Source organism: Salvelinus fontinalis, unplaced genomic scaffold (genome assembly GCF_029448725.1).
Source record: "Salvelinus fontinalis isolate EN_2023a unplaced genomic scaffold, ASM2944872v1 scaffold_0297, whole genome shotgun sequence".
Classification (NCBI taxonomy): domain Eukaryota; kingdom Metazoa; phylum Chordata; class Actinopteri; order Salmoniformes; family Salmonidae; genus Salvelinus; species Salvelinus fontinalis.
This window is the reverse complement of record NW_026600506.1, coordinates 64,541-81,022: the sequence shown is the minus strand read 5'-3', so window position 1 is coordinate 81,022 and position 16,482 is coordinate 64,541. Positions and strand designations below refer to the sequence as shown.

The 16,482-nt window shown below is 46.5% G+C and overlaps 1 protein-coding gene across 1 annotated transcript in view; it reads left to right on the top strand.

Moving 5' to 3' along the window:
* Positions 1-16,100, top strand: part of gpc5a (glypican 5a) — a gene marked incomplete at its 3' end in the record, with an annotated part of 77,216 nt that extends 61,116 nt beyond the window's left edge. Inside the window, exons 4-5 of the mRNA XM_055913316.1 lie at positions 13,937-14,070; positions 15,975-16,100. Coding sequence (XP_055769291.1) covers positions 13,937-14,070; positions 15,975-16,100 — 260 coding nt within the window. The remainder of the gene's footprint in view (positions 1-13,936; positions 14,071-15,974) is intronic.
* Between the last annotated feature and the right edge of the window lie 382 nt (positions 16,101-16,482).

Sequence of the window (16,482 nt, the reverse complement as noted above, 5' to 3'; positions counted from 1 at the left end):
TCAACATAGACTACAGTGAGTAGTGTACACTATACTGGCTGACTTCAACATAGACTACAGTGAGTAGTGTACACTATACTGGCTCACTTCAACATAGACTACAGTGAGTAGTGTACACTATACTGGCTGACTTCAACATAGACTACAGTGAGTAGTGTACACTATACTGGCTCACTTCAACGTAGACTACAGTGAGTAGTGTACACTATACTGGCTGACTTCAACATAGACTACAGTGAGTAGTGTACACTATACTGGCTGACTTCAACATAGACTACAGTGAGTAGTGTACACTATACTGGCTGACTTCAACATAGACTACAGTGAGTAGTGTACACTATACTGGCTGACTTCAACATAGACTACAGTGAGTAGTGTACACTATACTGGGTCACTTCAACATAGACTACAGTGAGTAGTGTACACTATACTGGCTGACTTCAACATAGACTACAGTGAGTAGTGTACACTATACTGGGTCACTTCAACATAGACTACAGTGAGTAGTGTACACTATACTGGCTGACTTCAACATAGACTACAGTGAGTAGTGTACACTATACTGGCTGACTTCAACATAGACTACAGTGAGTAGTGTACACTATACTGGGTCACTTCAACATAGACTACAGTGAGTAGTGTACACTATACTGGCTGACTTCAACATAGACTACAGTGAGTAGTGTACACTATACTGGCTCACTTCAACATAGACTACAGTGAGTAGTGTACACTATACTGGCTCACTTCAACATAGACTACAGTGAGTAGTGTACACTATACTGGCTCACTTCAACATAGACTACAGTGAGTAGTGTACACTATACTGGCTGACTTCAACATAGACTACAGTGAGTAGTGTACACTATACTGGCTCACTTCAACATAGACTACAGTGAGTAGTGTACACTATACTGGCTGACTTCAACATAGACTACAGTGAGTAGTGTACACTATACTGGCTCACTTCAACATAGACTACAGTGAGTAGTGTACACTATACTGGCTCACTTCAACATAGACTACAGTGAGTAGTGTACACTATACTGGCTCACTTCAACATAGACTACAGTGAGTAGTGTACACTATACTGGCTGACTTCAACATAGACTACAGTGAGTAGTGTACACTATACTGGCTGAATTCAACATAGACTACAGTGAGTAGTGTACACTATACTGGCTGAATTCAACATAGACTACAGTGAGTAGTGTACACTAGACTGGCTCACTTCAACATAGACTACAGTGAGTAGTGTACACTATACTGGCTGACTTCAACATAGACTACAGTGAGTAGTGTACACTATACTGGCTCACTTCAACATAGACTACAGTGAGTAGTGTACACTATACTGGCTGACTTCAACATAGACTACAGTGAGTAGTGTACACTATACTGGCTGACTTCAACATAGACTACAGTGAGTAGTGTACACTATACTGTCTGACTTCAACATAGACTACAGTGAGTAGTGTACACTATACTGGCTCACTTCAACATAGACTACAGTGAGTAGTGTACACTATACTGGCTGACTTCAACATAGACTACAGTAAGTAGTGTACACTATACTGGCTGACTTCAACATAGACTACAGTGAGTAGTGTACACTATACTGGCTCACTTCAACATAGACTACAGTGAGTAGTGTACACTAGACTGGCTCACTTCAACATAGACTACAGTGAGTAGTGTACACTATACTGGCTGACTTCAACATAGACTACAGTGAGTAGTGTACACTATACTGGCTGACTTCAACATAGACTACAGTGAGTAGTGTACACTATACTGGCTGACTTCAACATAGACTACAGTGAGTAGTGTACACTATACTGGCTGACTTCAACATAGACTACAGTGAGTAGTGTACACTATACTGGCTGACTTCAACATAGACTACAGTGAGTAGTGTACACTATACTGGCTCACTTCAACATAGACTACAGTGAGTAGTGTACACTATACTGGCTGACTTCAACATAGACTACAGTGAGTAGTGTACACTATACTGGCTGACTTCAACATAGACTACAGTGAGTAGTGTACACTATACTGGCTGACTTCAACATAGACTACAGTGAGTAGTGTACACTATACTGGCTGACTTCAACATAGACTACAGTGAGTAGTGTACACTATACTGGCTGACTTCAACATAGACTACAGTGAGTAGTGTACACTATACTGGCTCACTTCAACATAGACTACAGTAAGTAGTGTACACTATACTGGCTGACTTCAACATAGACTACAGTAAGTAGTGTACACTATACTGGCTGACTTCAACATAGACTACAGTGAGTAGTGTACACTATACTGGCTCACTTCAACATAGACTACAGAGAGTAGTGTACACTAGACTGGCTCACTTCAACATAGACTACAGTGAGTAGTGTACACTATACTGGCTCACTTCAACATAGACTACAGTGAGTAGTGTACACTATACTGGCTGACTTCAACATAGACTACAGTGAGTAGTGTACACTATACTGGCTGACTTCAACATAGACTACAGTGAGTAGTGTACACTATACTGGCTGACTTCAACATAGACTACAGTGAGTAGTGTACACTATACTGGCTGACTTCAACATAGACTACAGTGAGTAGTGTACACTATACTGGCTGACTTCAACATAGACTACAGTGAGTAGTGTACACTATACTGGCTGACTTCAACATAGACTACAGTGAGTAGTGTACACTATACTGGCTGACTTCAACATAGACTACAGTGAGTAGTGTACACTATACTGGCTGACTTCAACATAGACTACAGTGAGTAGTGTACACTATACTGGCTGACTTCAACATAGACTACAGTGAGTAGTGTACACTATACTGGCTGACTTCAACATAGACTACAGTGAGTAGTGTACACTATACTGGCTCACTTCAACATAGACTACAGTGAGTAGTGTACACTATACTGGGTCACTTCAACATAGACTACAGTGAGTAGTGTACACTATACTGGGTCACTTCAACATAGACTACAGTGAGTAGTGTACACTATACTGGCTGACTTCAACATAGACTACAGTGAGTAGTGTACACTATACTGGCTGACTTCAACATAGACTACAGTGAGTAGTGTACACTATACTGGCTGACTTCAACATAGACTACAGTGAGTAGTGTACACTATACTGGCTGACTTCAACATAGACTACAGTGAGTAGTGTACACTATACTGGCTGACTTCAACATAGACTACAGTGAGTAGTTTACACTATACTGGCTGACTTCAACATAGACTACAGTGAGTATTGTACACTATACTGGCTGACTTCAACATAGACTACAGTGAGTAGTGTACACTATACTGGCTGACTTCAACATAGACTACAGTGAGTAGTGTACACTATACTGGCTGACTTCAACATAGACTACAGTGAGTAGTGTACACTATACTGGCTGACTTCAACATAGACTACAGTGAGTAGTGTACACTATACTGGCTGACTTCAACATAGACTACAGTGAGTAGTGTACACTATACTGGCTGACTTCAACATAGACTACAGTGAGTAGTGTACACTATACTGGCTGACTTCAACATAGACTACAGTGAGTAGTGTACACTATACTGGCTGACTTCAACATAGACTACAGTGAGTAGTGTACACTATACTGGCTGACTTCAACATAGACTACAGTGAGTAGTGTACACTATACTGGCTGACTTCAACATAGACTACAGTGAGTAGTGTACACTATACTGGCTGACTTCAACATAGACTACAGTGAGTAGTGTACACTATACTGGGTCACTTCAACATAGACTACAGTGAGTAGTGTACACTATACTGGCTGACTTCAACATAGACTACAGTGAGTAGTGTACACTATACTGGCTGACTTCAACATAGACTACAGTGAGTAGTGTACACTATACTGGGTCACTTCAACATAGACTACAGTGAGTAGTGTACACTATACTGGCTGACTTCAACATAGACTACAGTGAGTAGTGTACACTATCCTGGCTCACTTCAACATAGACTACAGTGAGTAGTGTACACTATACTGGCTCACTTCAACATAGACTACAGTAAGTAGTGGACACTAGACTGGCTCACTTCAACATAGACTACAGTGAGTAGTGTACACTATACTGGCTGACTTCAACATAGACTACAGTGAGTAGTGTACACTATACTGGCTCACGTCAACATAGACTACAGTGAGTAGTGTACACTATACAGGCTGACTTCAAAATAGACTACAGTGAGTAGTGTACACTAGACTGGCTCACTTCAACATAGACTACAGTGAGTAGTGTACACTATACTGGCTCACTTCAACATAGACTACAGTAAGTAGTGGACACTAGACTGGCTCACTTCAACATAGACTACAGTGAGTAGTGTACACTATACTGGCTGACTTCAACATAGACTACAGTGAGTAGTGTACACTATACTGGCTCACGTCAACATAGACTACAGTGAGTAGTGTACACTATACAGGCTGACTTCAAAATAGACTACAGTGAGTAGTGTACACTATACTGGCTCACTTCAACATAGACTACAGTGAGTAGTGTACACTATACTGGCTCACTTCAACATAGACTACAGTGAGTAGTGTACACTATACTGGCTCACTTCAACATAGACTACAGTGAGTAGTGTACACTATACTGGCTGACTTCAACATAGACTACAGTGAGTAGTGTACACTATACTGGCTGAATTCAACATAGACTACAGTGAGTAGTGTACACTATACTGGCTGAATTCAACATAGACTACAGTGAGTAGTGTACACTAGACTGGCTCACTTCAACATAGACTACAGTGAGTAGTGTACACTATACTGGCTGACTTCAACATAGACTACAGTGAGTAGTGTACACTATACTGGCTCACTTCAACATAGACTACAGTGAGTAGTGTACACTATACTGGCTGACTTCAACATAGACTACAGTGAGTAGTGTACACTAGACTGGCTCACTTCAACATAGACTACAGTGAGTAGTGTACACTATACTGGCTGACTTCAACATAGACTACAGTGAGTAGTGTACACTAGACTGGCTCACTTCAACATAGACTACAGTGAGTAGTGTACACTATACTGGGTCACTTCAACATAGACTACAGTGAGTAGTGTACACTAGACTGGGTCACTTCAACATAGACTACAGTGAGTAGTGTACACTAGACTGGGTCACTTCAACATAGACTACAGTGAGTAGTGTACACTATACTGGCTGACTTCAACGTAGACTACAGTGAGTAGTGTACACTAGACTGGCTCACTTCAACGTAGACTACAGTGAGTAGTGTACACTATACTGGCTGACTTCAACATAGACTACAGTGAGTAGTGTACACTAGACTGGGTCACTTCAACATAGACTACAGTGAGTAGTGTACACTATACTGGCTGACTTCAACATAGACTACAGTGAGTAGTGTACACTAGACTGGGTCACTTCAACATAGACTACAGTGAGTAGTGTACACTATACTGGCTGACTTCAACATAGACTACAGTGAGTAGTGTACACTATACTGGCTGACTTCAACATAGACTACAGTGAGTAGTGTACACTATACTGGCTGACTTCAACATAGACTACAGTGAGTAGTGGACACTAGACTGGCTCACTTCAACATAGACTACAGTGAGTAGTGTACACTAGACTGGCTGACTTCAACATAGACTACAGTGAGTAGTGTACACTATACTGGCTGACTTCAACATAGACTACAGTGAGTAGTGTACACTATACTGGCTGACTTCAACATAGACTACAGTGAGTAGTGTACACTATACTGGCTGACTTCAACATAGACTACAGTGAGTAGTGTACACTATACTGGCTGACTTCAACATAGACTACAGTGAGTAGTGTACACTATACTGGCTGACTTCAACATAGACTACAGTGAGTAGTGTACACTATACTAGCTCACTTCAACATAGACTACAGTGAGTAGTGTACACTATACTGGCTGACTTCAACGTAGACTACAGTGAGTAGTGTACACTATACTGGCTCACTTCAACGTAGACTACAGTGAGTAGTGTACACTATACTGGCTGACTTCAACATAGACTACAGTGAGTAGTGTACACTATACTGGCTCACTTCAACGTAGACTACAGTGAGTAGTGTACACTATACTGGCTCACTTCAACATAGACTACAGTGAGTAGTGTACACTAGACTGGCTGACTTCAACATAGACTACAGTGAGTAGTGTACACTATACTGGCTGACTTCAACATAGACTACAGTGAGTAGTGTACACTATACTGGCTGACTTCAACATAGACTACAGTGAGTAGTGTACACTATACTGGCTCACTTCAACATAGACTACAGTGAGTAGTGCACACTATACTGGCTGACTTCAACATAGACTACAGTGAGTAGTGTACACTATACTGGCTCACTTCAACATAGACTACAGTGAGTAGTGTACACTATACTGGCTGACTTCAACATAGACTACAGTGAGTAGTGTACACTATACTGGCTCACTTCAACGTAGACTACAGTGAGTAGTGTACACTATACTGGCTGACTTCAACATAGACTACAGTGAGTAGTGTACACTATACTGGCTGACTTCAACATAGACTACAGTGAGTAGTGTACACTAGACTGGCTGACTTCAACATAGACTACAGTGAGTAGTGTACACTAGACTGGCTCACTTCAACATAGACTACAGTGAGTAGTGTACACTAGACTGGCTCACTTCAACATAGACTACAGTGAGTAGTGTACACTATACTGGCTGACTTCAACATAGACTACAGTGAGTAGTGTACACTAGACAGGGTCACTTCAACATAGACTACAGTGAGTAGTGTACACTAGACTGGGTCACTTCAACATAGACTACAGTGAGTAGTGTACACTATACTGGCTGACTTCAACGTAGACTACAGTGAGTAGTGTACACTAGACTGGCTCACTTCAACGTAGACTACAGTGAGTAGTGTACACTATACTGGCTGACTTCAACATAGACTACAGTGAGTAGTGTACACTAGACTGGGTCACTTCAACATAGACTACAGTGAGTAGTGTACACTAGACTGGGTCACTTCAACATAGACTACAGTGAGTAGTGTACACTATACTGGCTGACTTCAACATAGACTACAGTGAGTAGTGTACACTATACTGGCTGACTTCAACATAGACTACAGTGAGTAGTGTACACTATACTGGCTCACTTCAACATAGACTACAGTGAGTAGTGTACACTATACTGGCTGACTTCAACATAGACTACAGTGAGTAGTGTACACTATACTGGCTCACTTCAACGTAGACTACAGTGAGTAGTGTACACTATACTGGCTCACTTCAACATAGACTACAGTGAGTAGTGTACACTATACTGGCTGACTTCAACGTAGACTACAGTGAGTAGTGTACACTAGACTGGCTCACTTCAACATAGACTACAGTGAGTAGTGTACACTATACTGGCTCACTTCAACATAGACTACAGTGAGTAGTGTACACTATACTGGCTGACTTCAACATAGACTACAGTGAGTAGTGTACACTATACTGGCTGACTTCAACGTAGACTACAGTGAGTAGTGTACACTATACTGGCTGACTTCAACATAGACTACAGTGAGTAGTGTACACTAGACTGGCTCACTTCAACATAGACTACAGTGAGTGGTGTACACTATACTGGCTGACTTCAACATAGACTACAGTGAGTAGTGTACACTATACTGGGTCACTTCAACGTAGACTACAGTGAGTAGTGTACACTATACTGGCTGACTTCAACATAGACTACAGTGAGTAGTGTACACTATACTGGCTGACTTCAACATAGACTACAGTGAGTAGTGTACACTATACTGGCTGACTTCAACATAGACTACAGTGAGTAGTGTACACTATACTGGCTGACTTCAACATAGACTACAGTGAGTAGTGTACACTATACTGGCTGACTTCAACATAGACTACAGTGAGTAGTGTACACTATACTGGCTGACTTCAACATAGACTACAGTGAGTAGTGTACACTAGACTGGCTCACTTCAACATAGACTACAGTGAGTAGTGTACACTAGACTGGGTCACTTCAACATAGACTACAGTGAGTAGTGTACACTAGACTGGCTCACTTCAACATAGACTACAGTGAGTAGTGTACACTAGACTGGCTCACTTCAACATAGACTACAGTGAGTAGTGTAGTGTACACTAGACTGGCTCACTTCAACATAGACCATCAGCTGAAAACAAAACTATCCCATAACTGAATCTATTTGATGATCCTGACATTACTTTAGATGAGTCCTCTGGGTCCATCTAGTGGAGACATCCTGCCACTGCACCCTGTTAGTGTCCAGAGTCCTCTGGGTCCATCTAGTGGAGACATCCTGCCACTGCACCCTGTTAGTGTCCATAGTCCTCTGGGTCCATCTAGTGGAGACATCATGCCACTGCACCCTGTTAGAGACCAGAGTCCTCTGGGTCCATCTAGTGGAGTCATCCTGCCACTGCACCCTGTTAGAGTCCAGAGTCCTCTGGGTCCATCTAGTGGAGACATCCTGCCACTGCACCCTGTTAGGAGAGTGTCCAGAGTCCTCTGGGTCCATCTAGTGGAGACATCCTGCCACTGCACCCTGTTAGTGTCCATAGTCCTCTGGGTCCATCTAGTGGAGACATCATGCCACTGCACCCTGTTAGAGACCAGAGTCCTCTGGGTCCATCTAGTGGAGTCATCCTGCCACTGCACCCTGTTAGAGTCCAGAGTCCTCTGGGTCCATCTAGTGGAGACATCCTGCCACTGCACCCTGTTAGGAGAGTGTCCAGAGTCCTCTGGGTCCATCTAGTGGAGACATCCTGCCACTGCACCCTGTTAGTGACCAGAGTCCTCTGGGTCCATCTAGTGGAGACATCCTGCCACTGCACCCTGTTAGAGTCCAGAGTCCTCTGGGTCCATCTAGTGGAGACATCATGCCACTGCACCCTGTTAGTGTCCAGAGTCCTCTGGGTCCATCTAGTGGAGACATCCTGCAACTGCACCCTGTTAGTGTCCAGAGTCCTCTGGGTCCATCTAGTGGAGACATCCTGCCACTGCACCCTGTTAGGAGGGTGTCCAGAGTCCTCTGGGTCCATCTAGTGGAGACATCCTGCCACTGCACCATGTTAGGAAAGTGTCCAGAGTCCTCTGGGTCCATCTAGTGGAGACATCCTGCCACTGCACCCTGTTAGTGACCAGAGTCCTCTGGGTCCATCTAGTGGAGACATCCTGTCACGGCACCCTGTTAGAGACCAGAGTCCTCTGGGTCCATCTAGTGGAGACATCCTACCACTGCACCCTGTTAGTGTCCAGAGTCCTCTGGGTCCATCTAGTGGAGACATCCTGCCACTGCACCCTGTTAGTGTCCAGAGTCCTCTGGGTCCATCTAGTGGAGACATCCTGCCACTGCACCCTGTTAGTGTCCAGAGTCCTCTGGGTCCATCTAGTGGAGACATCCTGCCACTGCACCCTGTTAGGAGGGTGGCCAGAGTCCTCTGGGTCCATCTAGTGGAGACATCCTACCACTGCACCATGTTAGGAAAGTGTCCAGAGTCCTCTGGGTCCGAATAGTGGAGACATCCTGCCACTGCACCCTGTTAGTGACCAGAGTCCTCTGGGTCCATCTAGTGGAGACATCCTACCACTGCACCCTGTTAGAGACCAGAGTCCTCTGGGTCCATCTAGTGGAGACATCCTACCACTGCACCCTGTTAGAGACCAGAGTCCTCTGGGTCCATCTAGTGGAGACATCCTACCACTGCACCCTGTTAGAGACCAGAGTCCTCTGGGTCCATCTAGTGGAGACATCCTACCACTGCACCCTGTTAGAGACCAGAGTCCTCTGGGTCCATCTAGTGGAGACATCCTGCCACTGCACCCTGTTAGTGTCCAGAGTCCTCTGGGTCCATCTAGTGGAGACATCCTGCCACTGCACCCTGTTAGAGTCCAGAGTCCTCTGGGTCCATCTAGTGGAGACATCCTGCCACTGCACCCTGTTAGAGTCCAGAGTCCTCTGGGTCCATCTAGTGGAGACATCCTGCCACTGCACCCTGTTAGAGTCCAGAGTCCTCTGGGTCCATCTAGTGGAGACATCCTGCCACTGCACCCTGTTAGTTTCCAGAGTCCTCTGGGTCCATCTAGTGGAGACATCCTGCCACTGCACCCTGTTAGAGACCAGAGTCCTCTGGGTCCATCTAGTGGAGACATCCTGCCACTGCACCCTGTTAGAGTCCAGAGTCCTCTGGGTCCATCTAGTGGAGACATCCTGCCACTGCACCCTGTTAGTGTCCAGAGTCCTCTGGGTCCATCTAGTGGAGACATCCTACCACTGCACCCTGTTAGTGACCAGAGTCCTCTGGGTCCATCTAGTGGAGACATCCTGCCACTGCACCCTGTTAGAGTCCAGAGTCCTCTGGGTCCATCTAGTGGAGACATCCTGCCACTGCACCCTGTTAGGAGAGTGTCCAGAGTCCTCTGGGTCCATCTAGTGGAGACATCCTGCCACTGCACCCTGTTAGTGACCAGAGTCCTCTGGGTCCATCTAGTGGAGACATCCTACCACTGCACCCTGTTAGAGTCCAGAGTCCTCTGGGTCCATCTAGTGGAGACATCATGCCACTGCACCCTGTTAGTGTCCAGAGTCCTCTGGGTCCATCTAGTGGAGACATCCTGCCACTGCACCCTGTTAGGAGAGTGTCCAGAGTCCTCTGGGTCCATCTAGTGGAGACATCCTACCACTGCACCCTGTTAGGAGGGTGTCCAGAGTCCTCTGGGTCCATCTAGTGGAGACATCCTGCCACTGCACCCTGTTAGGAGGGTGTCCAGAGTCCTCTGGGTCCATCTAGTGGAGACATCCTACCACTGCACCCTGTTAGAGACCAGTCCTCTGGGTCCATCTAGTGGAGACATCCTGCCACTGCACCCTGTTAGTGTCCAGAGTCCTCTGGGTCCATCTAGTGGAGACATCCTGCCACTGCACCCTGTTAGTGTCCAGAGTCCTCTGGGTCCATCTAGTGGAGACATCCTGCCACTGCACCCTGTTAGTGTCCAGAGTCCTCTGGGTCCATCTAGTGGAGACATCCTGCCACTGCACCCTGTTAGTGTCCAGAGTCCTCTGGGTCCATCTAGTGGAGACATCCTGCCACTGCACCCTGTTAGAGTCCAGAGTCCTCTGGGTCCATCTAGTGGAGACATCCTGCCACTGCACCCTGTTAGGAGAGTGTCCAGAGTCCTCTGGGTCCATCTAGTGGAGACATCCTGCCACTGCACCCTGTTAGTGTCCAGAGTCCTCTGGGTCCATCTAGTGGAGACATCATGCCACTGCACCCTGTTAGAGTCCAGAGTCCTCTGGGTCCATCTAGTGGAGACATCCTGCCACTGCACCCTGTTAGTGTCCAGAGTCCTCTGGGTCCATCTAGTGGAGACATCCTGCCACTGCACCCTGTTAGAGTCCAGAGTCCTCTGGGTCCATCTAGTGGAGTCATCCTGCCACTGCACCCTGTTAGAGTCCAGAGTCCTCTGGGTCCATCTAGTGGAGACATCCTGCCACTGCACCCTGTTAGAGTCCAGAGTCCTCTGGGTCCATCTAGTGGAGACATCCTGCCACTGCACCCTGTTAGGAGAGTGTCCAGAGTCCTCTGGGTCCATCTAGTGGAGACATCCTACCACTGCACCCTGTTAGAGTCCAGAGTCCTCTCGGTCCATCTAGTGGAGACATCATGCCACTGCACCCTGTTAGTGTCCAGAGTCCTCTGGGTCCATCTAGTGGAGACATCCTGCCACTGCACCCTGTTAGGAGAGTGTCCAGAGTCCTCTGGGTCCATCTAGTGGAGACATCCTACCACTGCACCCTGTTAGGAGGGTGTCCAGAGTCCTCTGGGTCCATCTAGTGGAGACATCCTGCCACTGCACCCTGTTAGGAGGGTGTCCAGAGTCCTCTGGGTCCATCTAGTGGAGACATCCTACCACTGCACCCTGTTAGAGACCAGTCCTCTGGGTCCATCTAGTGGAGACATCCTGCCACTGCACCCTGTTAGTGTCCAGAGTCCTCTGGGTCCATCTAGTGGAGACATCCTGCCACTGCACCCTGTTAGTGTCCAGAGTCCTCTGGGTCCATCTAGTGGAGACATCCTGCCACTGCACCCTGTTAGTGTCCAGAGTCCTCTGGGTCCATCTAGTGGAGACATCCTGCCACTGCACCCTGTTAGTGTCCAGAGTCCTCTGGGTCCATCTAGTGGAGACATCCTGCCACTGCACCCTGTTAGAGTCCAGAGTCCTCTGGGTCCATCTAGTGGAGACATCCTGCCACTGCACCCTGTTAGGAGAGTGTCCAGAGTCCTCTGGGTCCATCTAGTGGAGACATCCTGCCACTGCACCCTGTTAGTGTCCAGAGTCCTCTGGGTCCATCTAGTGGAGACATCATGCCACTGCACCCTGTTAGAGTCCAGAGTCCTCTGGGTCCATCTAGTGGAGACATCCTGCCACTGCACCCTGTTAGTGTCCAGAGTCCTCTGGGTCCATCTAGTGGAGACATCCTGCCACTGCACCCTGTTAGAGTCCAGAGTCCTCTGGGTCCATCTAGTGGAGTCATCCTGCCACTGCACCCTGTTAGAGTCCAGAGTCCTCTGGGTCCATCTAGTGGAGACATCCTGCCACTGCACCCTGTTAGAGTCCAGAGTCCTCTGGGTCCATCTAGTGGAGACATCCTGCCACTGCACCCTGTTAGGAGAGTGTCCAGAGTCCTCTGGGTCCATCTAGTGGAGACATCCTACCACTGCACCCTGTTAGAGTCCAGAGTCCTCTCGGTCCATCTAGTGGAGACATCATGCCACTGCACCCTGTTAGTGTCCAGAGTCCTCTGGGTCCATCTAGTGGAGACATCCTGCCACTGCACCCTGTTAGGAGAGTGTCCAGAGTCCTCTGGGTCCATCTAGTGGAGACATCCTACCACTGCACCCTGTTAGGAGGGTGTCCAGAGTCCTCTGGGTCCATCTAGTGGAGACATCCTGCCACTGCACCCTGTTAGGAGGGTGTCCAGAGTCCTCTGGGTCCATCTAGTGGAGACATCCTACCACTGCACCCTGTTAGAGACCAGTCCTCTGGGTCCATCTAGTGGAGACATCCTGCCACTGCACCCTGTTAGTGTCCAGAGTCCTCTGGGTCCATCTAGTGGAGACATCCTGCCACTGCACCCTGTTAGTGTCCAGAGTCCTCTGGGTCCATCTAGTGGAGACATCCTGCCACTGCACCCTGTTAGTGTCCAGAGTCCTCTGGGTCCATCTAGTGGAGACATCCTGCCACTGCACCCTGTTAGTGTCCAGAGTCCTCTGGGTCCATCTAGTGGAGACATCCTGCCACTGCACCCTGTTAGAGTCCAGAGTCCTCTGGGTCCATCTAGTGGAGACATCCTGCCACTGCACCCTGTTAGGAGAGTGTCCAGAGTCCTCTGGGTCCATCTAGTGGAGACATCCTGCCACTGCACCCTGTTAGTGTCCAGAGTCCTCTGGGTCCATCTAGTGGAGACATCATGCCACTGCACCCTGTTAGAGTCCAGAGTCCTCTGGGTCCATCTAGTGGAGACATCCTGCCACTGCACCCTGTTAGTGTCCAGAGTCCTCTGGGTCCATCTAGTGGAGACATCCTGCCACTGCACCCTGTTAGAGTCCAGAGTCCTCTGGGTTCATCTAGTGGAGACATCCTGCCACTGCACCCTGTTAGTGTCCAGAGTCCTCTGGGTCCATCTAGTGGAGACATCCTGCCACTGCACCCTGTTAGTGTCCAGAGTCCTCTGGGTCCATCTAGTGGAGACATCATGCCACTGCACCCTGTTAGGAGCTCTCTATCACTAGGAGCTGTACATCAGCTGATTGTTCTGTGTGTTTGTTGTGCTCCAGGTGTATAAAGTATGTGGTCACCCCAGTAGACAGCCTGCCCAGTCAGTCAGTGGCCAGCAGGACGGTGCTAGAGAGTCCATCCCTCTCAAAGCCTCCATCAGAGAAACAGGAAACACCCTGGTTACCAGGAGGAAGTGAGTACATTGTCTCAGTTCACCACCGCTAACCACTCACTTTATATTCCTCTAACCACTCACTTTATATTCCTCTAACCAGTCATTTTATAGTCCTCTAACCAGTCACTTTATAGTCCTCTAACCAGTCACTTTATATTCCTCTAACCACTCACTTTATAGTCCTCTAACCAGTCACTTTATAGTCCTCTAACCAGTCACTTTATAGTCCTCTAACCAGTCACTTTATAGTCCTCTAACCAGTCACTTTATAGTCCTCTAACCAGTCACTTTATAGTCCTCTAACCAGTCACTTTATAGTCCTCTAACCAGTCACATTATAGTCCTCTAACCAGTCACTCTATAGTCCTCTAACCAGTCACTTTATAGTCCTCTAACCAGTCACTTTATAGTCCTCTAACCAGTCACTCTATAGTCCTCTAACCAGTCACTTTATAGTCCTCTAACCAGTCACTTTATAGTCCTCTAACCAGTCACTTTATAGTCTTCTAACCAGTCACTTTATAGTCCTCTAACCAGTCACTTTATAGTCCTCTAACCAGTCACTTTATAGTCCTCTAACCACTCACTTTATAGTCCTCTAACCAGTCACTTTATAGTCCTCTAACCAGTCACTTTATAGTCCTCTAACCAGTCACTCTATAGTCCTCTAACCAGTCACTTTATAGTCCTCTAACCAGTCACTTTATAGTCCTCTAACCAGTCACTTTATATTCCTCTAACCAGTCACTTTATAGTCCTCTAACCAGTCACTTTATAGTCCTCTAACCAGTCACTCTATAGTCCTCTAACCAGTCACTTTATAGTCCTCTAACCAGTCACTTTATAGTCCTCTAACCAGTCACTTTATATTCCTCTAACCAGTCACTTTATAGTCCTCTAACCAGTCACTCTATAGTCCTCTAACCAGTCACTTTATATTCCTCTAACCAGTCACTTTATAGTCCTCTAACCAGTCACTCTATAGTCCTCTAACCAGTCACTCTATAGTCCTCTAACCAGTCACTTTATAGTCCTCTAACCAGTCACTCTATAGTCCTCTAACCAGTCACTTTATATTCCTCTAACCAGTCACTTTATAGTCCTCTAACCAGTCACTTTATATTCCTCTAACCAGTCACTTTATAGTCCTCTAACCAGTCACTTTATAGTCCTCTAACCAGTCACTTTATATTCCTCTAACCAGTCACTTTATAGTCCTCTAACCAGTCACTTTATAGTCCTCTAACCAGTCACTCTATAGTCCTCTAACCAGTCACTCTATAGTCCTCTAACCACTCACTTTATAGTCCTCTAACCAGTCACTTTATAGTCCTCTAACCAGTCACTTTATAGTCCTCTAACCAGTCACTTTATAGTCCTCTAACCAGTCACTTTATAGTCCTCTAACCAGTCACTCTATAGTCCTCTAACCAGTCACTCTATAGTCCTCTAACCAGTCACTTTATAGTCCTCTAACCAGTCACTTTATAGTCTTCTAACCAGTCACTTTATAGTCCTCTAACCAGTCACTTTATAGTCCTCTAACCAGTCACTCTATAGTCCTCTAACCAGTCACTTTATAGTCCTCTAACCAGTCACTTTATAGTCCTCTAACCAGTCACTTTATAGTCTTCTAACCAGTCACTTTATAGTCCTCTAACCAGTCACTCTATAGTCCTCTAACCAGTCACTTTATAGTCCTCTAACCAGTCACTCTATAGTCCTCTAACCAGTCACTTTATAGTCCTCATTTTCTACTCAGCACGTCTTCAACACGTTCAGACAGGTTGAGATGTCTCAGGGCATATTTTGTTGTTGATTTCGGTTTGCTTAGATGATCGTTTTAGCGTTATGAGGCTCTCGAGAGGACTGGGGGTGGGGATGTATGCCAGTGTTGGTCACCTGTGTGTCTCTCTCAACAGAGAGTTCCTGAACAGTCTACGTTTGTACCGTACCTTCTACGGTGGCCTGGCGGATCAGCTGTGTGTGAGCCAGCTCGCCTCCGCCGATGGACTGGCCTGCTGGAACGGCGCTGACGTCGTCAAGAGGTATATGACCCCCCCCCCCACTGCCCACCCCCCTCCACACACAGACCTATCACTGACCTGGCTACTTCTCTCTCTTCACTGCCCCCTTCCTTCTGGGAAGACCACCACAGACCAGATATCTACCCAGTAGTAGTAAAGTTTCCTCTGGGAAGACCACCACAGACCAGATATCTACCCAGTAGTAGTAAAGTTTCCTCTGGAAGACCACCACAGACCAGATATCTACCCAGTAGTAGTAAAGTTTCCTCTGGAAGACCACCACAGACCAGATATCTACCCAGTAGTAGATAAGTTTCCTCTGGAAGACCACCACAGACCAGATATCTACCCAGTAGTAGTAAAGTTTCCTTTGGGAAGACCACCACAGACCAGATATCTACCC